The sequence below is a fragment of the Zeus faber genome (genome assembly GCF_960531495.2).
Source record: "Zeus faber genome assembly, chromosome: 11".
NCBI classification, from domain to species: domain Eukaryota; kingdom Metazoa; phylum Chordata; class Actinopteri; order Zeiformes; family Zeidae; genus Zeus; species Zeus faber.
The window spans coordinates 29,256,612-29,280,435 of NC_137205.1; the positions used below are offsets into that span (position 1 = coordinate 29,256,612).

The following is a 23,824-nucleotide window of genomic DNA, read 5'->3' on the forward strand; positions in this document are numbered from 1 at the left end:
GTGGGTGCATGTAAATACAGCCCCAATGTTTCTCCATCCACCTGTCTACGGTTAAAAGTACGCCTTGTATTCCTGGCTCTGGTAGAAGCCCATCAATGTGCATGCTCCCAGTGTTGTTCTGTGGTGTTAGAAAAAGTTAAAAGCCGGAAAGAAAAGACTGACATTGCAGTTTAGGAACTAAATTAGACAACTCATTATCCTGGTCCACTGATAATGTAGCATTAGTCATTGGTCAGGCAAAATTACACACCTGTTGATAATTTGGTGCTGATCGCAACTAGCTGTTGGTAATGGTGTGTAGCTATGGCTGAGGAATCAGAACAACAGTATAAAAGCAGAGAGCAGGGGGTGGTTGAATAAGCAAGTGTTAAAGATGGGAGTCTGATTGAGCCGCAAGTGCCAAACCAGAGTCTTTGAGGGGGAGAGAGAAATTGGGTGCTGCTTCTGAGCTCATAGCTATGTCTCTTGGACTCTTTCTAAGGTCTGCTGAACTAATGTGTTCCTTATTATGCATATTCCTAGGTTGTGTTAAAAGTATTGTTTATCTACAGGAATTCTTGGATGTTGGTTTTGCTGATGGATAGCAGTGTTTCTTCACTGGAAACAAGTAACAAATGAAACTAGAAATATTCCTTTTGTTTGATATACAGAAAATTACTTTGTAATCGAACATTATTCTCACAGGGTATGGACATCACCCGAAAATGGATGCCTTGACCATCGGGGACAATGCTGGACCACTTGCGTCTTCTCAGACTGAAACGCTTGGTTCATACGGACGAGCAGCTGGATCTGCACACACAAGCTCCAGGGTTTCCTATGTTCAAGTGCAGCCTGACTGGCTCCCAAGTAGTCAAGCTGGAAATCACAAACCCAGCACATCTATTGCAGCTGGACTCAATGCTGGTAAAAGTATGAACTGGCACCAGGCCCAGCCTGAGGAGCCTGCCCCGTTACCGTTAAGTGAGAGTTCCTTGTCGGGTAACATGATGGCTCAGACAGCTGCTGAACAGCCACAGTCTGCTTCCAATAGTGGTGTTTCTTCTAGCTATATTGCTGCTCCCTCTTCAAGCGCTGGCAGCCCTGTCTTAGCAGCTCCGACTACATATTTTAACCCCAACACAGCTTCAACTTTCCCTCTGCCCAGAAGGTCTCTGAGCTTTCGTTCTTGGCCAAGTGGCATGGTCTCACGTGGCAGTCAGTCTGCATTTGCCCAGCCAGGTCGTTGGGTGGCTCTGCCCAGCCCCCAGCGGGTTATGGTGCAACGGCGAGTGCGTAAACCAATCGTCCCACCGCCTCCATCAACCTACATTATCCAGTCCAGCAACAGCTACCGGCGAGGCAGATTTAGTCTCTCAGAAAGCCGCTACTCCCAGGACCTTCCTGAGCCCTCCAATGATGGCTCCAAGAGCATTGTAACACCTGCACCACGGCAACCTGCTTCAGGGACTGAATCCAAGGTCTCTCGACCCCTTAAAGGTAATATCAACTTTTTCCTATTACGCTCTGTCTTGACTGATCACTGCATCTGAAATTCACATGCTGATTTCATGACTCTTCTGCTCTCTTCTAGGATGACTGCTTCTAAAATGTGTTGAATAAAGTTTATCAACAAATCCTATTGTGTTGGTAATGTTGCCTGACTCAACCAGTGGCAGGGAAGACTTTAATCAGACATTCAGTTTTTCATAACTATAACTTGCTCAGTTCTGTGAGCCTTGATTTGGGGAATTCCACTATTGCTTTAATGCACCCAAAATTGACATTCCAACATCTTGATTACCATACCACAATGTTCTCTATGCCTGCATGTTACTTGGTTCACAGTGCTCTTTAGATGCGCTGGTGAAAGCCTACCCCTATAGTTGGTTTAGGCTATCACAATGTGGTTCAAAGCAACTCATATATATACTGGATATTCCTGTGTTTTATTTAATAAAATGTTCTGTACAGCTGAATCAATATATACATATCTGCTTTTAAAGAACAAGTCTTAAATGTATTTAATTAAACTAAACACTCATGTTTAACAGGTTTTATATTGCAACAAATTTAATCTCAATACTTTTATCGCAAAACTCGCCATATCGTGCATTTTTGCGCCGCAGGAACTCTTTCATCGTTCTAAGGACTTTTTGGAGGAACCGTTCCTTTAATTGTCCCAATGCAGGCACTACTGTAGGAACCTTCCGTGTTCTTAGAGAAACTCATTCAGCTTCTGCTCCAGGACAGGGACTGAACCTGCAGTGATGGATAAACCGGTGATTGGGGGGGGGGGAATAATAGTATTTTCATTGTCCATGTATTTCATTTTACAAAGTGAATTGAATAAAACAAATCTCCGAGCAAGGGAGCCCCTGCTTTACGAAAGTGCGAACAAAGTTTTAAATGACATCTTGAAAATCAAATGCGTGACGATTAAGAAACTGGGTTGACTATTTCTCGCCTGAAATTTGTTCAGAAACATTTTAGTGGATTGATTAGGTGAAATAAGAGTGAGTTACAGAGCTAACGCATGGATTCGTGTCACCAGTGCCAGGTTCCCGGGGAGCTCCCCCAGGTCCTAGTGCCCCTCGTGGAGTCTCCTCATGTGAAAACACGTTGCGTCGTATGGTGAGGTCCCAGATGTGTGTATGTATTTGTGACCCACCACAGCAAAAGCCGCCATCTCACGCATTTCTAAAATCACCGGGAGCAGCCAAATAAGTTGAAAAAACCTTTCTTGAAGGAAAATCTGATTTTTCCAGATTTGTGTTCCTTTGTGTTTTAATTTCTTAACGTATGTTCAAAACCGGGTTTGATTTATAAATAGTAAAAAAATGTTAAACCGTGGAGTTAAATATTCCCGTTAGATACCGAGACACTGAACAACGCCGATCGATCGTTTTCTTTAAAGTGACAGTCCAGGTGATTTAAAATAATTCCACTTTTATAAAACATGTAAATTCTTACTGTTAGATAAAAGCTTTTTTCAAAACAAAAATACGTTCCCGACGGGTGCGGGGCGTAGGGTCTTCCCCTGTTCCTTTAATCTTACCTATCGACGATTTTCCGCTGGAGCAGTCGCGAGACAACACCATATGGGGGGCGTTTGAGGGGTAGTTAAAATCGATGGCGTATTGACGCGCCGAGACGCCGTGCTCACTCACCTGTATTTTTCAGTTATTAGGGACATGTTATATCGAGTGAGCCATGACACTCAGAGAGGAGAGGAGAAAACCCAGTTGTTGGTCCGAAGAGCCGTTGGGAAATGCTCTTCCGGGCGGCTCACCATAACCCGATGGCCGGTCACCTCGGTCATGAGCAAACACGACAGCGGATAATGGCCCGCTTCAATTGGCCGGGCATTTAGGCAGATGTGCGAAAATGGCGCGCTGCATGTCCTGAGTGGCAGTTAGTCAACCCTCCGGCTACGCCAAGAGCGCTGTTGGGACCCCTCCCCCTAGTCGAGGTCCTGTTCGAAAGACTCAGTATGGACCTCATCGGGCCGTTAGACTGCAGTGCCCGCGAGTATCCTTTTGCGTTAGTCCTAGTGGATTATGCAACCCAGTACTCAGAAGCAGTCCCCCTGCCCAGTATTACGGCCAAAAGTGTGGCGCAGGCACTGTTTCAGGTCATCTCCCGAGTTGGGATTCTGAAGGAAATCCTGACCCGCCAGGGCACTACCTTTATGTCATGTACACTTCGGGAACTTTCCCAGTTACTGGGCGTACGCTCAATTCGGACCAGCTTTTACCATCCTGAGACTGACGGCCTGGTGGAGTGGTTTAATAAAACACTGAAAAACATGATTCAAAAGTTTTTTCACAATGATAGCCGTAATTGGGACAAGTGGTTGGACCCTCTGTTGTTTGCGGTGCAGGAGCTTCCCCAGGCCTCCACGGGATTTTCTCCCTTTGAATTCCTCTTTGGCAGGAGACCCCGGGGGGTGCTAGACCTTATTAAAGAAAACTGGGAGGAAGATCCTAGCACCAGAGGGCGGACATAGCTGAACTTCAGCATCGCTTCTCTGATGTTTTCTCCTCCCTGCCAGGCCTCACGTCCCTCATACACCACCATGTGGAGACGACCCCAGGGGTGAAGGTGCGCTCTCGGCCGTATCGCCTGCCCGAACACAAATGCAAGATCGTGCAGGCGGAATTAGAGGCCATGCTGGACATGGGCGTAATAGGAGTCCATGTGTGACTGGTCTAGTCCCATCGTGCTGGTGGGTAAGCCTGATGGGTCAGTCCGGTTCTGCGTGGACTACTGAAGGGTGAACGCGGTGTCCAAGTTCGACACCTACCCGATGGCCCGGGTTGATGAACTTCTTGACTGGTTAGGTACAGCTTGTTTATTCACAACATTGGATTTAACCAAGGGCTACCGGCAGATTCATTTGTCTCAGGAGTCGAAGGAAAAATCGGCATTCTCCACGCCGTTTGGCTTCGGATTGTTCGGTGCCCCACCTTTTCAGAGACTCATGGATTGCGTTCTGCGTCCACATGTAGCATATGCCGCGGCCTACTTCAATGACATTACTATTCACAGTGACACTCCTCTCTCCCTTTCTGTCTGCAGACCGACACATTGAACAGAGGGCTGGCGCAGTCTTGTCCCAGGAGGTTGAGGGGACCGAGCGTCCAGTGGCGCAAGCCGTGCTGCGTCCAGCCGCAAGCTCTGAGCCGGAGTCGAGGTACAGCACGGTAAAGAAGTAGTGTCTCGCTATCAAATGGGCAGTCGGTTCCCTCCGCTACTACCTCCTGGGATGAGCTTTCACCGTCTGTTCTGACCACACCCCGCTGCAGTGGCTCCACCGCATAAAGGATACAAACACCCGGATCGCCCGGTGGTACCTGGCTCTCCAGCCCTTTAACTTCCGTGTGTGTGTGTGTGTGTGTGTATATATATATATATGTATATATATATATATATACACATATAAACGGCTCGTTCTAAGGTAACGAAAACACGACAATCCCTATTTTCATGGGATTACGTACATGTTACAACATACTTGTGAATATTGTGTTCCATTCGGCCAAGTCCGTTCTGCTAGAGGCCACTGAATTCTACACACCGGTCCTTTAAACTGCATGAACAATTTAAATCGTGCAAATGTTTTAAGTTAATTTATAAAACACAAAAAAAACAAACGCGCGGAGCGAAGTGACGCGGGAGGAAGTCACGTGACGCTCAGGGCCGGTTTCCCAGGCAACGGCGCGACGCGTCATAAGCGTCCGGAAACCGGAAGTGGCGAGGCGCGAGGCGGCTGGAGTTTTGAACCGTCTCGAGCGGCCGATTCAAGGTAACAACAAACAAACAAACAAACAAACAAACAACCAAACAGCCAAACAGCCAAACAGCCTCCCTGCCCGGGCCCTGGCGCCGGCCCCCGCGACCAGGCGTCGGCGCAGCGACCGCGCCCACGCAGCCGGTTTCGGCGACGCTGAAGCTACAGTTAGCCTCCCTCCGCCGTGTGGACCGGCGGTGGGAGGTTCGACTCTTTTTTTTTCCTCCCCCTCCCCCGGAGTCTGTTCTCGACGAGCCGCTCGGTGGAGGGACTCGAGGAGGAGTTCGGGTCAACGGACGACGAACGAGTCGGTTCGGCCGCGTTGGGCGCGGAACTCAACGCCGACAACAACGAGGACGAAACCGTCATTCTGTCGAAATGGATCTTCTTGGGTGTAATAATTAAGCGCCATCACAAAGATCCCTTCGCCCGATTCTCCCAAAATCACGCAGCGTGTAAATGAGTCATATCGACGCTGCCAAAGGCCTTTCCCCAAACGCAACACATTACATTCGTTTGCGAGTCGCTCGCTGAATCCAAATTCGCGGTGGCGTTTGCCAGATTCCCGGCGCGATCTACGCCGATTCACTTGAACACATTCGTTCGGTGCAAGCGGGTCGTCCGGGATGACACGTTCTCTGATCCCGGTCCTCCCGGCTCGTGGCGGCCGTGTTTACCTCACTGACCCCCCCGCGCACCTCGTTCACGTCGCCCGGTGTCACCGTGCGCGTCCTTGTTTCGCCTGCAGGGTCTTTATTTACGCCATCTAGAGAGGCGCTCTACTCACACTTTATTGTGACCCGTACCACACGGCGTTCTAACGTGCTGTCTGTCTGTCTGTCTGTCTGAACACAACCTGAAGTCCTAACTGGGATTTGTTTGTCTCTCCCACCTGCTCCTTCCAGGTTCCGGGGACACCATGAGCCAGCAGGAGGCCTCCTGGCAGAGCCTGGACTCCGACTTTGACCACTTCCTGGCAGGCATGAAGCCTTATGTCCTCAAGCTCCCCAACAAGACGGGTACGAGCTCCTGGACTCTGTTTATGTCCATATTTGTCCTGTTCCCGGAGCGGAAAGCGACACATTTCAAGAAACAGTTCAGCGTACACGCACAGACGGGTGTTTTTATTTTGTGGCGCGGGAGACATTGTGATGCATGATGCTAATGTTAAGTCTGCGGCTAACGCTTTTCATGCCAGAGCGCATGACAACTTGCTAAATGTTTCAATGAGCTCACCTCTTGTTTGGTGAAAAACAGCCACAGAAAAAATCTTGCAACCCAGTTGTGCGAGACCCTTCCTTTTCTCCCTTACTTCCTTTCTGCAGTTTTGTACATTTCCTATGTTTTCGATATTTCTCTATGCAGTTGAATGGAAGTGATCCTGCAAAGATGGCCACTGGAGTCCATAGCAACGGTCAAACTTCACATTCCCTTTAGATTCTTGCAACATTCAAATCATATAATGTCAAAACCTCAATTTAAAACCCTCCAACCACGGAATAGATTAGTATTCTTGTTCGATGCAAGTGTGTTTGAGTAAGGGAGGATCTTCGGAAGCATAAACACCATTTCACATATTATTTACTGAAGATTCAAGAGGTTTATTTGTCACATACATATACATAATTTTATACATATATGCAGTAAAATGTAATGCAACGCACACGGTGATTACACACAATATGTCCTAGGAAAATTTCTTTTTACTAGACCAACTAACTGATTCCTAAAACGTAATACACTAAGTCGAATACTTATAGAATAAAATAAAAATATATAGAATAAGATCAAATAAAATGGAATAGATAAAGGGAATAGGCTTACGTATATGGGATAGACTTATGTATATGGGATAGGCTATTTATGTATATACAGATATGTACATTAAAGTAGCATGTGAATAAAGTGAAGTAGTGTTTGTGGGATAATACAGCACAGTATACAACAGTACAGCGCAGCAATACGGTATCACCGAACAACCCAGAACAGTGACACAGTATGCGGTACAGCATGCTACATACAATACAGAAGGTAGTGGAGCCTATGTGTGTGGCTCAGTGAGGACCCCTGGTGAGGTCAGCATTGACAGTTCTTATGGCTTGCGGGGAAAAACTCCATCTCAGTCTCTCTGTTCTTGCTGTGTGTCTGCGGAGGCGCTTGCCTGACAGCAGCAGCTGGAACAGTCCGTTGTTGGGGTGATGAGGATCTGGACATGTGCTTCCCCACCCTGACCACCTGGGGCCGGGCTGTGAGGAAGTCCAGGATCCAGGCACACAGCGGAGTATTCAGTCCGAGCTCCTTCAGCTTAACAGCCAGTCTGGTGGGGACTATGGTGTTGAAAGCTGAACTGTAATCGATGAACAGCATTCTCACATAGGCCCTCCTCGGGCCATCCTGGTGCGTGAGCGTGGTGCGCAGTACCTGGGAGACTGCGTCGTCCGTGGATCTATTCTGGCGGTACGCAAACTGCAACGGGTCCAAGGTGCGGGGGAGGGAGGCGCAGATATAATCCTTAATCAGCCTCTCAAAACAGTTCATGAACACCGAGGTGAGGGCCACCGGACGGTAGTCATTCAGGCAGGCAGGAGAGGCCATCTTCGGGACAGGAACGGTTGGACCTCCTTAAGCAGGACGGGACCACTGATTCAGCCAGGGAGATGTTGAATATTGTAGTGAACACCGGAGATAGCTGGTGAGCACAGGTCTTCAGTACTCGCCCAGATATGCCGTCTGGGCCCGCAGCTTTCCTGGTGTTCACCCGCATCAGAGCGTTCCTGACCTCGTGCACGGACACCGAGAGTGCGCGCTCATCCCCAGCGGTGTAACTCCACTTGGCCGGCGAGCTAGCGGTGCTGCTGCCGGACTCAGACCGCGGATAAAAGGAGTTCAGTTAGTTGGCTAGGGAGGCGTCCACACTCGTGGCTGGGGAGGAGCTGCTCTTATAGTTTATCGTCCGCAGCCCCTCCCACAAGCGTCTTGTGTCCCCTCGCTCCATCTGTAGCTCCAGTCTCTCTGTACGTCTGTTAAGCGTCCTTCACCGCCTTCCGCAGATTGTACGACGCCGCTTTTTAATTGTCCATATTTCCGGATACAAGACCGTCATTGTAAGCGGCCGCAGCGGATGGATTTATCAACCCACGGTTTCTGGTTTGGAAATATCCAAACTTTCACCGTGGGAACGATGCTGTCTGCTACCGTAGCCACAAAGCTCACCGCTACGTCCGTAAACTCAGTGACGTCACTTGAACTTGATTGGAACATGTCCAGGTCTACGTCAGCGACTGCGTCCTGAAGCGCAGCCTCTGATTGGTCTGTCCACCGCTTCACTTCCCTCGTCACCACCAGTTCACGCGCGATCAGAGGCCTGTAAACGGGAACCAGAGAGATCGTGGCGTGGTCAGATTTCCCGAAAGCAGGGAGCGAGACGGTTTTGTATCCATTCTTGTACGGTGTGTAGCAATGGTCCAAAGTTCTATCTCCCCTGGTGGCACACATGATGTGTTGGTGGAAATTAGGCAGAACTTTTTGAAGGTTCGGCCTGTTAAAGTCCCCAGTCACCACCACAGCCGCGTCGTGTTTGTTTTGAAATCCGCACAACACGTCCGACAGTGCTGTGTCGGTATCCGCTTGCAGTGGAATATAAAGGGCTGTAATGATGACCGTGCTGAATTCCCAGGGGAGATAAAAATGACGGCATAAGATGGTCAGCTGTTCCAGGTTCGGCGAGCAGGAGCGGGAGAGAAACTTGGTGTTGTTGGGGTTACACCAGCGGTTGTTTACCATTAGGCAGACGCCTCCACCTTTGGATTTCCCCGATCTGTCACCGCGGAACACGGAGAAGGTCCCGGCTGGACGCATGGCTTCATCCGGCACCAGTGGGTTCAACCATGTTTCCGTCAGGCAGAGGACGCAACAGTTTGTCGTGTCTCGTTGGAATTTAATCCTCGCTCAAAGGTCATCCATCTTGTTCTCCAGGGACTGAACATTGGCAAGAAGGATGCTTGGCAGAGGTGGACGGTAAGGTTGCGTCCTCATTCTGACCCGAATGCCGCCTCGTTTACCACGGTGCTTCCTCCGTGGGCCCGCCCGTGGAACAGCGTCTCCATTTTTGTTGTTGTTGTTGAGCGTCTTCCCGCGTAGAATTTCAGCTGGCCACTCTGCTTCCACGGATAAAAAGTCCCCAAGTTGTTTGTTTAGGGAAGGTTTTATATCCATGAGTGCATCGCGGCCGTAAGAGGTCACTGCCGATATGATAAAAACGTAAAGAAATACTAAAATGTGGAAAAGTCGACCGGAGCGCCGGCGAAGGCGACCGCAAGGGGCGGTGCCACTATCGCCACTGTGAACAAGTATTATCAGATTTTGCTTTTTTTGTGATTATGCCCGGCAAGAGGTATGAGCATTTTTCTTCTTTTTATATTGAAGGAGCATAGGATTGAGGGAGCATGGGGCTTTTGGGAACATAGGGCGGACGACCCACGCAAGCAGTTCATTGACAACACAGGCACCTGTACACGCCCCCTAAAAAAACACAAAAACAACTCAAAACATCGCAAAACCATTATACCAAATCCATTACCTCGAATGACCTTTTTCTGCTGCTCCGCCTGCTTACGACAGACCGCCAGCGCTGTGCCATGTGGATAAAGAAGCTGTGTGACCCAGGCGTGTCGGGCTCGAGCCTAGCTGGCCGGACGACGCGCAACGTGTACGCTCGCCTGCTCCAGCACATGCTGAAGAACGGCTTCCTCGATGCGCCTTTTACCAGCAGGCCGGAGCCTGGCAGCCTGAAGATGCTACCAACCTACATGGTAAACATTTCATTCATTGTCTCCATCTCCATCCACGGTCAATTCATGTTTTCATTTTGATTCTTCGCTCAATGTGCAGGGCTGTCGCGAGATGGACAATTCTGTTGCGGACTAATTGTCATAATAATTGCAATTTGTTGTAGGCCACCGTTATGTTATGTGTGGTTCTTACCAGGTCCTTCAGGTGCTTGAAGTCCTTGAACCTTGTCCTCAGAAATTTAAGCACTGGAGTACCTTGAAAATATGTCCTTTTGTGGTGAACTGCTTGAAAAGTTATATTATATTTAAACTTAATAAAGATCACATTAAAAATGTATTGTATCTGTTTAGCATAAAATATGGTGCTTAAACAAGTACTTGAAGGTCATTTCACTTTGTAATGTCAGATTGAACCTTGTTTTATTTATTTTTTAACCTGTGCTGTCAGCATGCTGGACAAACAACACTATTATTTGTGTGCTATTGCATCTCGGACAGAGTGAGTCTGCAAGTGGAGTTCAACTTCTCAACCAATGCGATGCAACTATTATTAATTCTTAAATCATCAAGAACTGCTGTAATAACTCTGTCCTGTGGACGACAAGAGCACAGCTTTTTCTTATACAGAACCTCCACCAGTGAACGAGGGCAGATGGATGATTGTGTCCCAGCGTTTCAACAAACAAAACTTGCACTGGGCGGCTATGTCTTAAATAATTACATGTCCAGCATAACTTTACCAAGAACTGCTCCAATCATAGGGGAGTCTCCCCGCTAAAGAGGAAGAGACCCATGGGCTGTCCTGTTGGCACTGTTCTGCCATCTGCTTGCATTGGAAAGCACAAAATATGGTTTTATATCAGCTGAGACTAATTAACCTGCTCAAAACCAGTAGGGTCTATACAGCTCTGATTTGATTTGTCTTGACATTGTACGATTGTGTTCAGGAAGACCGTTAATTGACCTCAACCAACTGAAAGGAAATGTACTTCATTCGCATTCTGTTTGTTGGGACATTTCTTACAATGTTAGACACATCCGTTGACATTTGGATGTAAGCATGATTGTGCGAAATGATCAGCTCAAATAATCATGACACCATCACACAATAATAATTATGGTGACTTTATATGCAATCCTTCAGAAATGCAGTTGTTGCATGTGAATAATTATTTTGGTTTTGTTAACCTAAGGCTCAATGAAGTGCAGGTCAGGGTGAAGTGATAATTAAATATGCTGTTTAAAGATGACTTCAGTTTTTACCTAGACTGTGTCTCTTGTGCTTGCCTTGTCATTTATAGTCCATCTACTTTGATGAACCGCTGGGCAGTTGGCCTGCAACCCAGACCCTCTCAGATCTTCCTGAATGGGTGACAGGAGAGCTCGGTGGCCATTTGGATGATGCCTGGGAGAGCAGCCTCCTGAAGAACAAGACTGGGGCTTTACCCACCAGCACTCACACCAGGTACTGGGCCGGATCACCCCGATCGCAGGTAGAAATAGGAACCAACTTTGTGAGATAGAATATTGTTGAAATCACTTCTAGTGGGCTTGTGGGTGTGTGTAAATGTATGCACACACTTTGCGTCACCTGACACCTGACAACTCAGGGTTCTCACCGTTAGGAAAAACCTGGAAGATTAACAGAATTTCAAAATATATTTTACAAGCCTGGAAGCCTGGTTGCTATCCCCTTTCTGGAAGGATGACATTGAACATTTTACACTTCACTGCATATATGTATGAAAGTATGTATATGTATGTGATGAATAAACCTTTTGAATCTTGAACAATACTCCTGCTTCCACGTGTCAGAGTAGCGCAAATTTTTATATTTTTGTCCCTTTCTTTGGCTCGACACAGAAGAGCAAGTGAATTCTTTAAGAAGAATGTTTGTTGTATAAAGTGCTTTGGTTGAGGAATGATGGTGATCCTTCAACATCTCACTCTATTTGATTTATTGAAATGACCCTCAATTATTGTATATATTTTGAAAAAGAAATACTAGCAGTAAACAATACTTGATGACCAATGATTTAAGAAGAATAATGATTGAAAATCATTCACAGAGGAATGATAATACTAAATTGATGATCCAAAACAGAGTTTGAGTATGATATTTACTTATTTTTATCACATACATTTTGCTTGTTTGCGTTTTATTATTGCGATTGCAGTCTAACAGACTGCAACAAATTATTAGTGTTTGGTAACTGCTAAAATGAGTTGGACAAAGAATCCTGCATGTGGTGGATGATGGATCCAATCTGAGATGGTGAGTACATTGTGGGTTGGATGTGATCAGAGATACACAGTATGCTGTTTGGGGAGCAGAAGACGGACCTCTCAGCCTCACGGGTTAACATATTTTGTCAAGTTAAATACCGATGGCGCTGCTCGCTGATCAGCCATCCCAGTCACTTATTAGCAGCGGCAGGGAATTGAATGGCGTTGCTAGGACCTTACGTCAGTCATGAGACATGAGCTGTCCACTTAGAGACTTTTCAAAGGGGAAGACTTCAAAACAACATGAGATGAGGAGCCCCTCGTATTCTCTGTATCCATCTTTATATTCCCCTCTTCTCGACTCTCTCCCAGTAGTTGAAAGCGAGGTCTGGCCCCGACAGAGGGGAGAGGAAAGATCAGCAGCGGCCCGGCAACTCATTAGCATGCCCTCTGTTGCCCCGGCTTTTTACATTCCTCCCATTATATATGTAGCTTGGATTCTGAAATATGCTTTGTGGATTTGTGTGTCGCACATGCACATATTCACACACCCACACAGGGGTGTTATCCAAACAGAACTAACTCGGTCCTCTCCGTTGGCCCAGGGATATTGCCTCTGACTACAGGCAGCTAAGGGGCTTTAACAAAGCAATATTAGTAATGGCATGGGGTTTTCCCCCATCCCAATTAACGACGAAAGATAGTTTAGAGCTTGCTGTCTGGATATGCTCATCGGCATAATATAAAGAAAACACAAGAAGTGTGGTAAAGAGTGCCTAATATCCACCGGGACATTCTGGGAGAGGGAGTACAGGCCCTGTGCTGCCATATCTAATTCACATTTTACTACCGGCGACGCCGCAGAGTGCTGGCTCCGAGAAAATGGTCTTGGAAAGGCACAACCTGGATTTGTCTTTAAATGCCGGTTTCTGAAGTTCAAATTGCCAAAGCTAGTTTTAATGGTCACTAGTGTTATTAAAAAAAAAAATTACAAAGGAGATTTTCTTTTAATCTCGTTTTTCTTTGCAGGTTCAATGTCATTTCATGCCACCTAGCCACCACAATTATTACACAATTACATGGCCTGCTCGCCATCATTGCCTGATGCTATTACTTGAGCTGACCACAATCATTTGAGCTGACCACAATTTTGTGAAATTGTTAGTTTCCCCAATCATATCTTTCCATCTAAATTGATGTTTGAATTAAGTACATTTTCATCAGTTGAGTTGCAGCAATTAACCCATTTTTTTCTAATGTCAATAGATTGGTGAAATTAAACAATTGCATTGCTTATTGCAATTATTTGTTTAAAAATGAGTCATCGACTACAATATCATGATCGTGACTACTACCAGCTTGTCTTTTAAAGGGCCGCTCGACGGCTGTAACCTTTATTCTGTTTGCCAAATGCAGATGACACCTCTCCCATTAGCAGGAAAAAAAAAAAAACCTGTTTACCCTGACACAGTGAGCTCTCAACGCACAAGTGGCTCATGGTGGCATGGATAACCTCATTTAGGATCCGCTCTGCCTCTCCTCCCCCCTGGTGTGGAGGGGGGGGGGGGGGGGGGGTCGATGGAGAGGTCTTGTGGGGAGCTGACTGCTTAGCACCGACTCATGGTGTCTGATTGGGATAAGACCATGAAAGACGCTCAGATCATAGGCTGACATCCTAATGGAGAAAATTAGCCGGGCTCGGAGCCCTTTCATGTGTCTGTCTCATTTAGATAAGATTAAAACGCAGGGACCTCAGCTGGCTCCCTCCCTGTGATGTGCCACCGTTTGATCTCTGTCCCCCGCCATTAGTCAGGTGATGGTATGGCTCTTTCAAGCTCAGGAAACCGTTGTCTGGAATCAAGGGTAAAGATCTAGCCACAAAAGTTTGGACGATTGAGTCGGAGAAAGAAAGCGGCGGAAGAGGGCGGCGGGGGTTGGTTTTGTTGGTTTTGAAAACCTGTGTGGAGCTCTCTCAGGGAACGCCACCTGGCCCAGCCTGTAGTTAGAGAGTCAGCCACAAGATGGAGCCACTCACCCACCCAGAGCGCCGCTGCAACCAGAGGAATGCGGTGGGGACGCCGCGCCGGGTTCAGTGATGGCGCAGGAACACTTTGGTTTAGATGGCCTACGTACTCCAGTCGCCCACACGTCACCTCGAGATCCCAGCATCAAATATGACACGCTGTGTGGTTTGGCCCTTTAGGTTGGCTCTGAGTTCACAGAAGGAGGATGAGGAGGAGGAGGGGTATAAAAGAAGGGTGAAGGGAGTAGAAACACAGTGTTCTTGACATAAACCTTGTGTTGACGCTGTAACCAGCACCCCGGGCTTAGATGTGCTGCTCGTGAGTTGTTGCAGACCTGTAGTGAAATGTTTTGTGTGGTTCTGATTTAATATTCCTTTACTTGGGAATCTTTATGACAGTTGTTTGCTTCTATCTCGAGTCATTGATTCATTTTGTTTGCAAATTGCATTAAAACGTACAGCCATGCGTGGAACGTCACATGCACAACCATTTGTATTGTGTTCCTTAAAGAGAAAGGGGGAAGTGGTCACCACAGCAGATACACAACACAGCAAATCAACACAATCATACCTCTGTCTCCTTGAGGCATCCAGCTAGTCATGAAAAGCCATGATTGCCAATGACTGAGTTGTATTTTGCATTATTCAAAACCTTCTCAATAAATATCTATAACCACATCAGTCGATATATGGGTGATTCTCTCGACAAATGGTGTACGCAAACATTTAGCAAGAAATGAGCCCAAACAAAAACTAGTTCCATACATCCATTATCAGAAGAAAGGCAGACCTCCTCTCGCTGGGGTTGACCTCTGAGCCATTTCTTCAGTGCATGTTATCGTACTTAGGGCTCTTTTCATCCACATATGAAAACCTTTAACTCCATCTCTTGGCCTTGTATTCATTTAGCTCAGTGCGACCATAACGTCGCCGTTGCGTTCGCCGCAGTCAACACACATGAAGGACTTTTTTTTTTTTTTTCTCTTGTTTTTTTGTTTTTGAACTTGACCTCTTTTTCTCACAGGCCAGAGTGTTTTCATGGATCTGGCATGCAGGTGTTGGGTGGGGGTGGGGGGGGGGGTCGAAAGTGAACGAGGGCAGATGGATGATTGTGTCCCAGCGTTTCTCGGGGTGCCCAAGGCCCGGGGTCCCCTGGCCCCGCGCACCTGAAGGGTCAGACTGCCGTACGAATGTCAGCTTGTTTTAATCAGCTTCCCCGTGTGTGTGTGTGTGTGTGTGTGTGTGTGTGTGTGTGTGTGTGTGTGTGTGTGTGTGTGTGTGTGTGTGTGTGTGTGTGTGTGTGTGTGTGTGTGTGTGTGTGTGTGTGTGTGTGTGTGTGTGTGGCTTGCCGCTGCTTTGATCTCCGGGCCGCAGACTCCAGACACATCTGATTCAATTACCCTCATCCACCTGTTGACTTTGAGGCCCGAGATTGCAAAGCTTTGCCCCGCTACGCCGGTTTCATGGCCGTGTGCGCGGTAAAAGACAAGTGGACCAAAGTGGAGGAGGGGAGTTGGTATGTTGACGGGAATCTGAAGTGCCGCGAAAGAGGTTGCGTGTTCCTTACCCCATGAGCAATAATCATCCTTTCAGGACAGTAGTTTGATAGTCAGATCGTCGCTACTTAACGTTTTGAGGAGGGGCGTGACGTGGTGCAGCCGCTGGGCGTCTCGATAGACGCATTGATTTAGTTCTCCAGGTGCGCCTGCATTGATTTATACTCTGAGTAGCCTGGCCAAGAGCGCAGCCTCATGAACAGATTGCAGGTGGAAGGCGGTTGAACAGGCAGCTGGTTCCACCATGTGAAAACTGAGCGCGGGATACAGGCTGTTGGAAGACGGTCTGTACGTCTGCGATGTCACAGTTGTTGTTGCTTGAAGGAGAGATCTGTCAATCGAGGAAAATGTACCTTTCTTTCACTTTCTTTGTTGTGTGAGGGGAAAAAAATATTGATTTTGTATTTCTAGCGAGGATTGTCTTCTTTTTCCATTGACCTCCATTCAGTCAGAGTTTTTGGAAGCAGTGCCGAGCGGCCGATAGCTGAACAACAGTTTAACGCTCTTCAGCATTGGCAATTCAACATTTGTTTATTAACCATATTGTAGAGTAGTATTTTTATGGTTTATCGTTAATTTTATCGTACTTAAAAAAAATAAAAAAATTTACCTAATATTTCCCTTGGGATCTGATCTCTACCAGTAGTGCGGGGCAATATCTGTAAAATCAGACGTCACACTTTTTTTTATGAATACCATATCGATAACTTGAAAATATTTAGCGGATTATCGGTGATTTCACAAAATATTCACGCGCAAGAAATGTTTTATAGACAACCGTTGGGCAAACTGCCTTTATGCACTGTCATGCAGCAGTAATGCAGATAACGTTCAACTATCACCAGATGTTACGATGAACCAAATCGTGAAAACTATATTATAACTACGCATGCCCCAGCCCAAAGGGAGCACCGCGAAACACCGATGCAAGCTGCCTACGCATGCACATTCACACGCCGACGGAGCCACAGCTGCGGAAGTGAAAAGTCATCGTCATTCAAATGTAAGAGCAATTGCGAGAATGGAGATGCAACGAGACAAATGCTTTTTTTGTTTTTCAGAACATGAAGGCGGCGTTTGACTCATAAACAAAATGACAATTCAATCATCCAATTTGCATTTTCATCTCCATCTCCAAGTACGCACATTCTATGACGTTGAAAACTGAACAGAAAAGACACTTTTCAGAAAGCAAACCAACTCGAAAAGCAAAAACGCAGTGGACAAGGTGGAGCGTGCAGGAAGTGATGTCAGAGTCCAGGCTGAAGCGGAGGAGGAGGTAAGCGCCACTGTTCACTTTCACTCAACCTGTTTGAAACAAAACGACGGAGCGTGTTCAACTTGTACAAAAGTCACGCGTTAGGATGTCATAATAACCGTTAGCTAGGTTAAACAACGACGTCTGCTGGAGTGACGTCACGTTAACGCCAAGCTGACCCGGGGGCGGCGAGTGCTCTGGAGGGAGGGCGGGTCGTCTTGTACTCAAGGTTCCAGCTCCTCCTTGTAGCGTGCTGTAGTGTCCTTGAGCAAGACAATTAACCCCTGATGGCTTGTGATGGCAGCGTCCATCGGTGTTTGAATGATTGTACGTCGCCTTCGTCTGCAAAGTGATGATGTAATGATGTAATTAACCTGAGCATATGAAGGTAACTAAAGAACAGGAGAGGAGTAAGGGTGCTGTGTTCAAAAATGACTTTATATCTTACATATTAGTGTGTGTGTGTGTGTGTGCGTGTGCGTGCGGGAGCTCTTTGCAGTACCGTAGCATTATCAGAGATTATCCGTATTGTTCGGAACTTGACATCATCATAGCCTCCCCTTCTTTCTGTGTGTTAAATAAGTTGTGTATTCGTGTGAACACTTTGTTCAAAGTTGCTATCTGACGCCTCGGAGCTTTTCGGGTACGATTGGGACGTAAGGTTGTCTTGCAATAGGATGTCATTGCCCTTCAGAGAATGTGATTGCATTCTAGCGTTTTGAATGATAACCTGGGTTGGCATGGTCATGGTGTTGGAAAATACTCTGTAAAATGTCGTTCTAATCTATAATGTTTTTTTTTTTTTTTTTTTTTTTTTTTTTTTGTGAGCTGGAGATTTGATGTTCCTGGCGAAATGGACGACTCAGCAGTCTGATTGTTTTAACCATCCGCTGCAACAAACAACAGAGTCTCTACAGTGCTGGAGATCTTCAGTGGTGCTGTCAACAAATAAACCCTAAACGGTTTAAGCGAGACACACCATGCACATTTCACAACGAGAGGACAGTGCACGTAGACGTTTTCATACTAGTTCTCTAACTCCTCGACCATGTAAGCTAGACACAGCATTCTAAAGCCCTAACTGAACGTTCCATTCCAAACCATTAACTGAACATTCTAAAGCCATAACATTGTTGTTTTTGGAGCATATATCATGTTTTATGTCCGTCAATGTCCTTTATCGCTTTTTTTGGATCAGAAAATCATTGCCTTTGTAGGATAGAACACCTATGGAGGGAGGGAGAGAGGGAGAGAGATCATCAGTAACGCCTTGATCTAGTCAATTATTATAATGTTGTTTTGGGGTGGAATTTCTCTTTCAAATATGCTGGCTGGTTCAGTGGAGTGTACCAACACACACACACACACACACACACACACACACACACACACACACACACACACACACACACACACACACACACACACACACACACACACACTAATATGTAAGATATAAAGTCATTTTTGAACACAGCACCCTTACTCTTCTGTTCTTTAGTTTCCTTCATATGCTCAGGTTAATTACATCATTACATCATCACTTTGCAGACGAAGGCGACGTACAATCATTCAAACACCGATGGACGCTGCCATCACGAGCCATCAGGGGTTAATTGTCTTGCTCAAGGACACTACAGCACGCTACCAGGAGGAGCCGGAACCTTGAGTACGAGACGACCAGCCCTCCCTCCTGAGCGCTCGCCCCCCCCCCCCCCCCGGGTCAGCTTGGCGTTAACGTGACGTCACTCCAGCAGACGTCGTTGTTTAACCTAGCTAACGGTTATTATGAAATCATAACACATGACTTTTGTACAAGTTGAACACGCTCTGTCGTTTTGTTTCAAACAGGTTGACTCTGACGTCACTTCCTGCACGCTCCACCTTGTCCACTGCGTTTTTGCTTTTCGAGATGGTTTGCTTTCTGACAACTGTTGAGCAGTTTTTAAAAACGGAAAAAAGTGTCTTTTCTGTTCAGTTTTCAACGTCATAGAATGTGCATACTTGGAGATGGAGATGAAAATGCAAATTGGATGATTGAGTTGTCATTTTGTTTATGAGTCAAATATCACCTTCATATTCTGAAAAACAAAAAAAGCGTTTGTGCCGTTGCATTTCCATTTTCGCAACAGCTCTTTCATTTGAATGACGATGACTTTTCGCTTCCATGCACAGGTACATGCAAACATGTATGTACGCACAGGCTGTTAACTTTAATGATGCTGTAATCTCTATTTTTCTTTCTTTCTCACTCTGTCTCCCGCTTTCCCTTGCGCCATGTCTCTCCCTCTCCTCCTCTGTATCTCTCTATCCCGTTCTTGATGTCTTTATGTCTATCCCTCCCTCTTTGGCTTCCTCTCCTCCCACCCATCCCATCTCCAGCCCTCCCTTTCCCAGGTGGATGCTGCATGAGGACAAGTCTCCGTCTCGCCACGTGACTTCCAGTCCCCTCAAACATTCTCCCAGAGAAAAGCCCAGAACGGTAAACTCTACACATTCTTGAAGCATATATTTATTTCAAGTTGCCACAAGCAGGGTTTTGTCACTGATGTAGAAGGATTTCACTTAGCACTTTTTGGAGCTACCGAAGGAAAACCGAACATAATTCAGACCTGCCAACCTGCACGCATTTTGTGCACCAGCCACGTGTGTCGATCAGTGTCAGAAATATCTTCTGTCAAATATACAGCCTTATACAGTGCTCATGTACTCCTACTCGTAAAAATGCACAAGCGTATGTATGTGTATGTATAAGAGTAGTTGACGCTCAAAAAAGAGCGAGAGAAAGAGGCTGAGGCGACAGAGTCCAGGACGCTCAGACAGGTGTCATTAAAAGGGAGATGAGCTCCTCTGTTAAAGTCTGGATCAAAGGCAGTTGAAGGCAAAGCAACAGCACCAAAAAACTCAGAAAACGTGCTCGCTGATGTAGAGTTAAAACAACGGCAGCGAACAGTATTGTTGTGATGAATAGGAAATTGGGATAAGACCACACTGAATCATACCACATTGTGATTGGACACAAGGATATTCTTTGTCTCAATGTTGTCAGGGCTGAGACCACTACACAGTACTAAGGGTGTGGCCCTTAGAATGTGCAGGTTCTTGTACTGCTTGAGTGAGGTTAAAAGAATCAAGAACATTCATCCAATCAGTCAATTCATCAAATTGTCATATTTTGAGATAAAATACGATTACAACTCAGCAAACTCTTGAATAAATGCATGATTTGGTCTAGGCGGTCTGTATATTATTAAAATCATCACCGGATCCTTAGATTTAACATAAAACCAATATGTTCAAATAATGTAAAACTACTATGTGAAATGGGAGTGTTTTAAAATCCTGTCTGTAGATGACACCCCACCTCTTCGTGAGAGCCTGGGTTGGTGGAGAAATGCAAGATCAGGGAGGGTTGCTTCAATAAGAGGACTGCAGTCTCCCTGACTTAACCAAGTCTCTATTATTATAAAAAAGTCAAAATTGTTAAAAGTAAGAATATCATGACAGAAAAAAAAGAGATCTGACGTTTTAAAGACCAATGTCTCCAGGTTTCCGCAGCAGCAGAAGCTAACCAAGGTTGTTGAGCAACTTGAATTATATTATTATGATTAGCCACAAGTGGGCGTGATAATGAGCGTGCTGCCGTAGCTCTACAATTGGAAATGATAGCGGTTATCGTGGAAGCCATACCACTACCGTTTAGGAGAGCTGAGTGCGATGCAGGAGTAGGGAGGGGTGGAGGTGACTAAACATTTCCTTCCTTGCCGCCATATCATTCCCTCAAGAGTCCACGTTCTCAGCGAGCATCTGGGATCCCCTCCTCTTTGTGTGGAGGCCATCGTGCTTCAGAAGGATGGGCCTCACCCAAAATAGGTCGAAGTTGTTGATGTAGAGGATCCCAGTGGCGGCACAGTAGTCTTTCAGCCAAGTGTGGAGCGCAGACAGTCTGGACCACCTCTCGATGCCTCTGCGATGGGTGGGGATGGGTCCTGAGATGATGATCTTTTCACCAGTGTCCAGCAGCGAAATGAAGAGTGACTGAAAGGCTTTAAAGCCTCTGATTGTCCAGCATTTGTTCTGATGTGGATTGTTATGGTGTCAATGTTGGAGTAGTTGGCTAAGATGGTGGGGAGTTTGCGTTGAATATCCAGGATGCGGGCGCCGGGGAAGGAGAGGATTTTACAGGGGCCAGATGAGAGGTGAAGGAGGACATCACGCACCATGGGGCTGCCGATGACCAGGGTGGTCAAAGCCACAGGGGAGGGTAGGGGGACATGGCGGTCAGACAGCCTGGGCCGAGAAGGCTGAGATGGGTAAAAGGGAGGGGACGGGGGTCAGGAGGTCCCGGCTGCCTGGGGCAGTCGGGCAAGGGCATAAGGGATGGGTGGGTCGGGGGGCGGGCAAGGAGATGGCGTGCTAGGGTGTGAGGATGCAAGGGGGGTTGAGAACACCGGTCCTCATCTGAGGCCAGTGCTTCAAACCGGTTTGGCAACTGGAGGAGAGGGGATGTGTGAGGGATGGGCTGTCCTTGTGATCTTCTTCCCTGGCACCACGGTATATTCTTCCAGGAGGGGAGAAGTGAGGTGCAATTGGTGAGGCAGCCATGGTGGGGTGAGCAGGGGAGATGTGGGAGAGTTGAATGAGGAGCGGTGATGGCAGGAGGGTCCTGCAGTGGCAGGGTAGCTAAAAGACCAGAGTGAAGAGGTCCGAACACGGGGGCACCAATTAAAACAGTATTGTTTAAATTGCAATCTGCATTGCTCCTTAAAAATGGCAATTCATTCACACTTTTAGTTCATTGAGCAGGTCTTGTAGCTGGATACTTCTGGCACATTTGGAGCAGGTTAAAGCACTTTCGGTAAAATCCTTTAGAAAACATTACTTTTCCGAAAAAATAGATTACTTTATTTGATATAAAAACATCACATCGAGGCATCACTTTATACACATACTTACACATACTAAAGATTTATTTGATCAAATCACACAAAGTTGTAGTTTCGACCCTGAACATATGTCATAACCTAAAATTCTGATTAAAACGCAAAACAGGAACAATTGCATTGATTCTTTATTTAGGACAGTAACCATTAAATCAATCTCATGGAAATGAATAGTGAATATGAGGGTCATGTTAAAATGCTGTAGCATGAATCCAGAAAGTCCCTCCACTAGCTGAAATATTCTTATTGATATCATCTTCCTTCTTAATATAAGAAGGAAGATGAAAGAGAAAGGGATTTTAAAAAAGGTTCAGCTTGAGTCGTGCACCAGAACATCATGTACACATTTCTGGGAGGGGACGATGACCTCACACTGGCAGCAAACAAGTTCAACCTTCCCTCCCGTAGAACCACGATGGGGTTTAAAGTTTTATTCACATCAAAGTTTCAAATCTTTCGGATTGTCACTCCACTGTCCCAAAATACTATGCATCACTCTGGGAAATAATCAGAGACACGTATTGTTTTGCATTTTAGAGCTATCAGTGTTTGAGAGTTATCGGCATTCGACACAATGAGTTAAATTCCTTCCACGATACAGAGACGGTGACTGAGTTCTTTGAACATTGGGAGACCCACATACTCTGCATTCTTGGATATTGACAAGAAACACTCAGGCTGTTTGTTCAAGGTTGAGTCGTCGGGACCTTAATACCTTTTTAATCAGCCGGGGTAATGAATTCCGAGCCGTTCGCTTCATTGATTCCTCTGTATTGGTGCAGTTCCGTTCAGTTACACCCAAGATCCACAGTCCGCCCCGATCCTAATCACATTCAACAACATCTCTTCTTTCGCTCTCTGGACTTTATTAGATACCCCCGTTCCCCTCAAGCCCAAACCAAGGTAAACCGACCTTGCACTAGCAACTCCCTGAAAGGTTCTTAATTATACGTACACACACTATAGTTTATAAGCGGCGGTCCTATGGAATACCCACCCGGAAGGCAACGGGGAACAAAGTGGTTCACGTTTCACCTTCCTGCAAAATTTATTGTCGGGGGGGATGGAACTGCCGGACATCTGGTAGGGTGGGGAGGGGGCTGCAGTCTGAGAAAGGTGTGTGTGTGTGTGTGTGTGTGTGTGTGTGTGTGTGTGTGTGTGTGTGTGTGTGTGTGTGTGTGTGTGTGTGTGTGTGTGTGTGTGTGTGTGTGTGTGTGTGTGTGTGTGTGTGTGTGTGTGTGTGTGTGTCTTTTTTTTTTGTACATGGCGATTGATTGATTGATCTCGTTCTGAGGAATCACTTTTGGGACGCCCCCTCCCTCAGTCACGCTCACCGCGTCCAGGCCTTCAGTGCAACCTCTTCCGTCTGTTTCCTTCCCCAGGTGGAAGCCGGGCCAAAGAGGTTGACGGTGTCTCCGGACGACAGCGACCTGGAGGATCGTCTGAACAGCTGGAACCTGGGGGTGAGTCCGCAGGCTCGACTCCGGGATTCCGGATTACTTTGGCCCCGCCAAAAGTACGCGACGAGCTTCCGTGGCGCCAACACGGAACCTGAGTTGAACTGCGCCTCATTCGGTGCCATGATGCAATGCGGTTAAGGAGCTGAATTCAATCGCGTCCCGAATTCCCACCACTCTCTGTCAGCTCTCTGCCAGAGAAACTCGCAGGAAGAGTGTAGTATAAGCTGAGCGTCCTCAGATGTGTTATGTGCTCTGTCTGGAGTGCCCGAGGCCAGGGCTTGATAAGCACTTTGCCC

At 46.6% G+C, this 23,824-nt stretch overlaps 1 protein-coding gene across 1 annotated transcript in view; it reads left to right on the plus strand.

The window, feature by feature from the left end:
- Positions 1–3,472: 3,472 nt before the first annotated feature.
- The window catches only part of cep112 (centrosomal protein 112), a gene marked incomplete at its 5' end in the record, with an annotated part of 140,662 nt that continues 120,310 nt past the window's right edge, over positions 3,473–23,824 (plus strand). Inside the window, 8 exons of the mRNA XM_080010122.1 lie at positions 3,473–3,590; positions 4,561–4,685; positions 5,194–5,287; positions 6,178–6,291; positions 9,893–10,083; positions 11,364–11,527; positions 19,508–19,607; positions 23,451–23,531. Of these exons, the coding sequence (XP_079866248.1) occupies positions 3,473–3,590; positions 4,561–4,685; positions 5,194–5,287; positions 6,178–6,291; positions 9,893–10,083; positions 11,364–11,527; positions 19,508–19,607; positions 23,451–23,531 (987 nt within the window). The remainder of the gene's footprint in view (positions 3,591–4,560; positions 4,686–5,193; positions 5,288–6,177; positions 6,292–9,892; positions 10,084–11,363; positions 11,528–19,507; positions 19,608–23,450; positions 23,532–23,824) is intronic.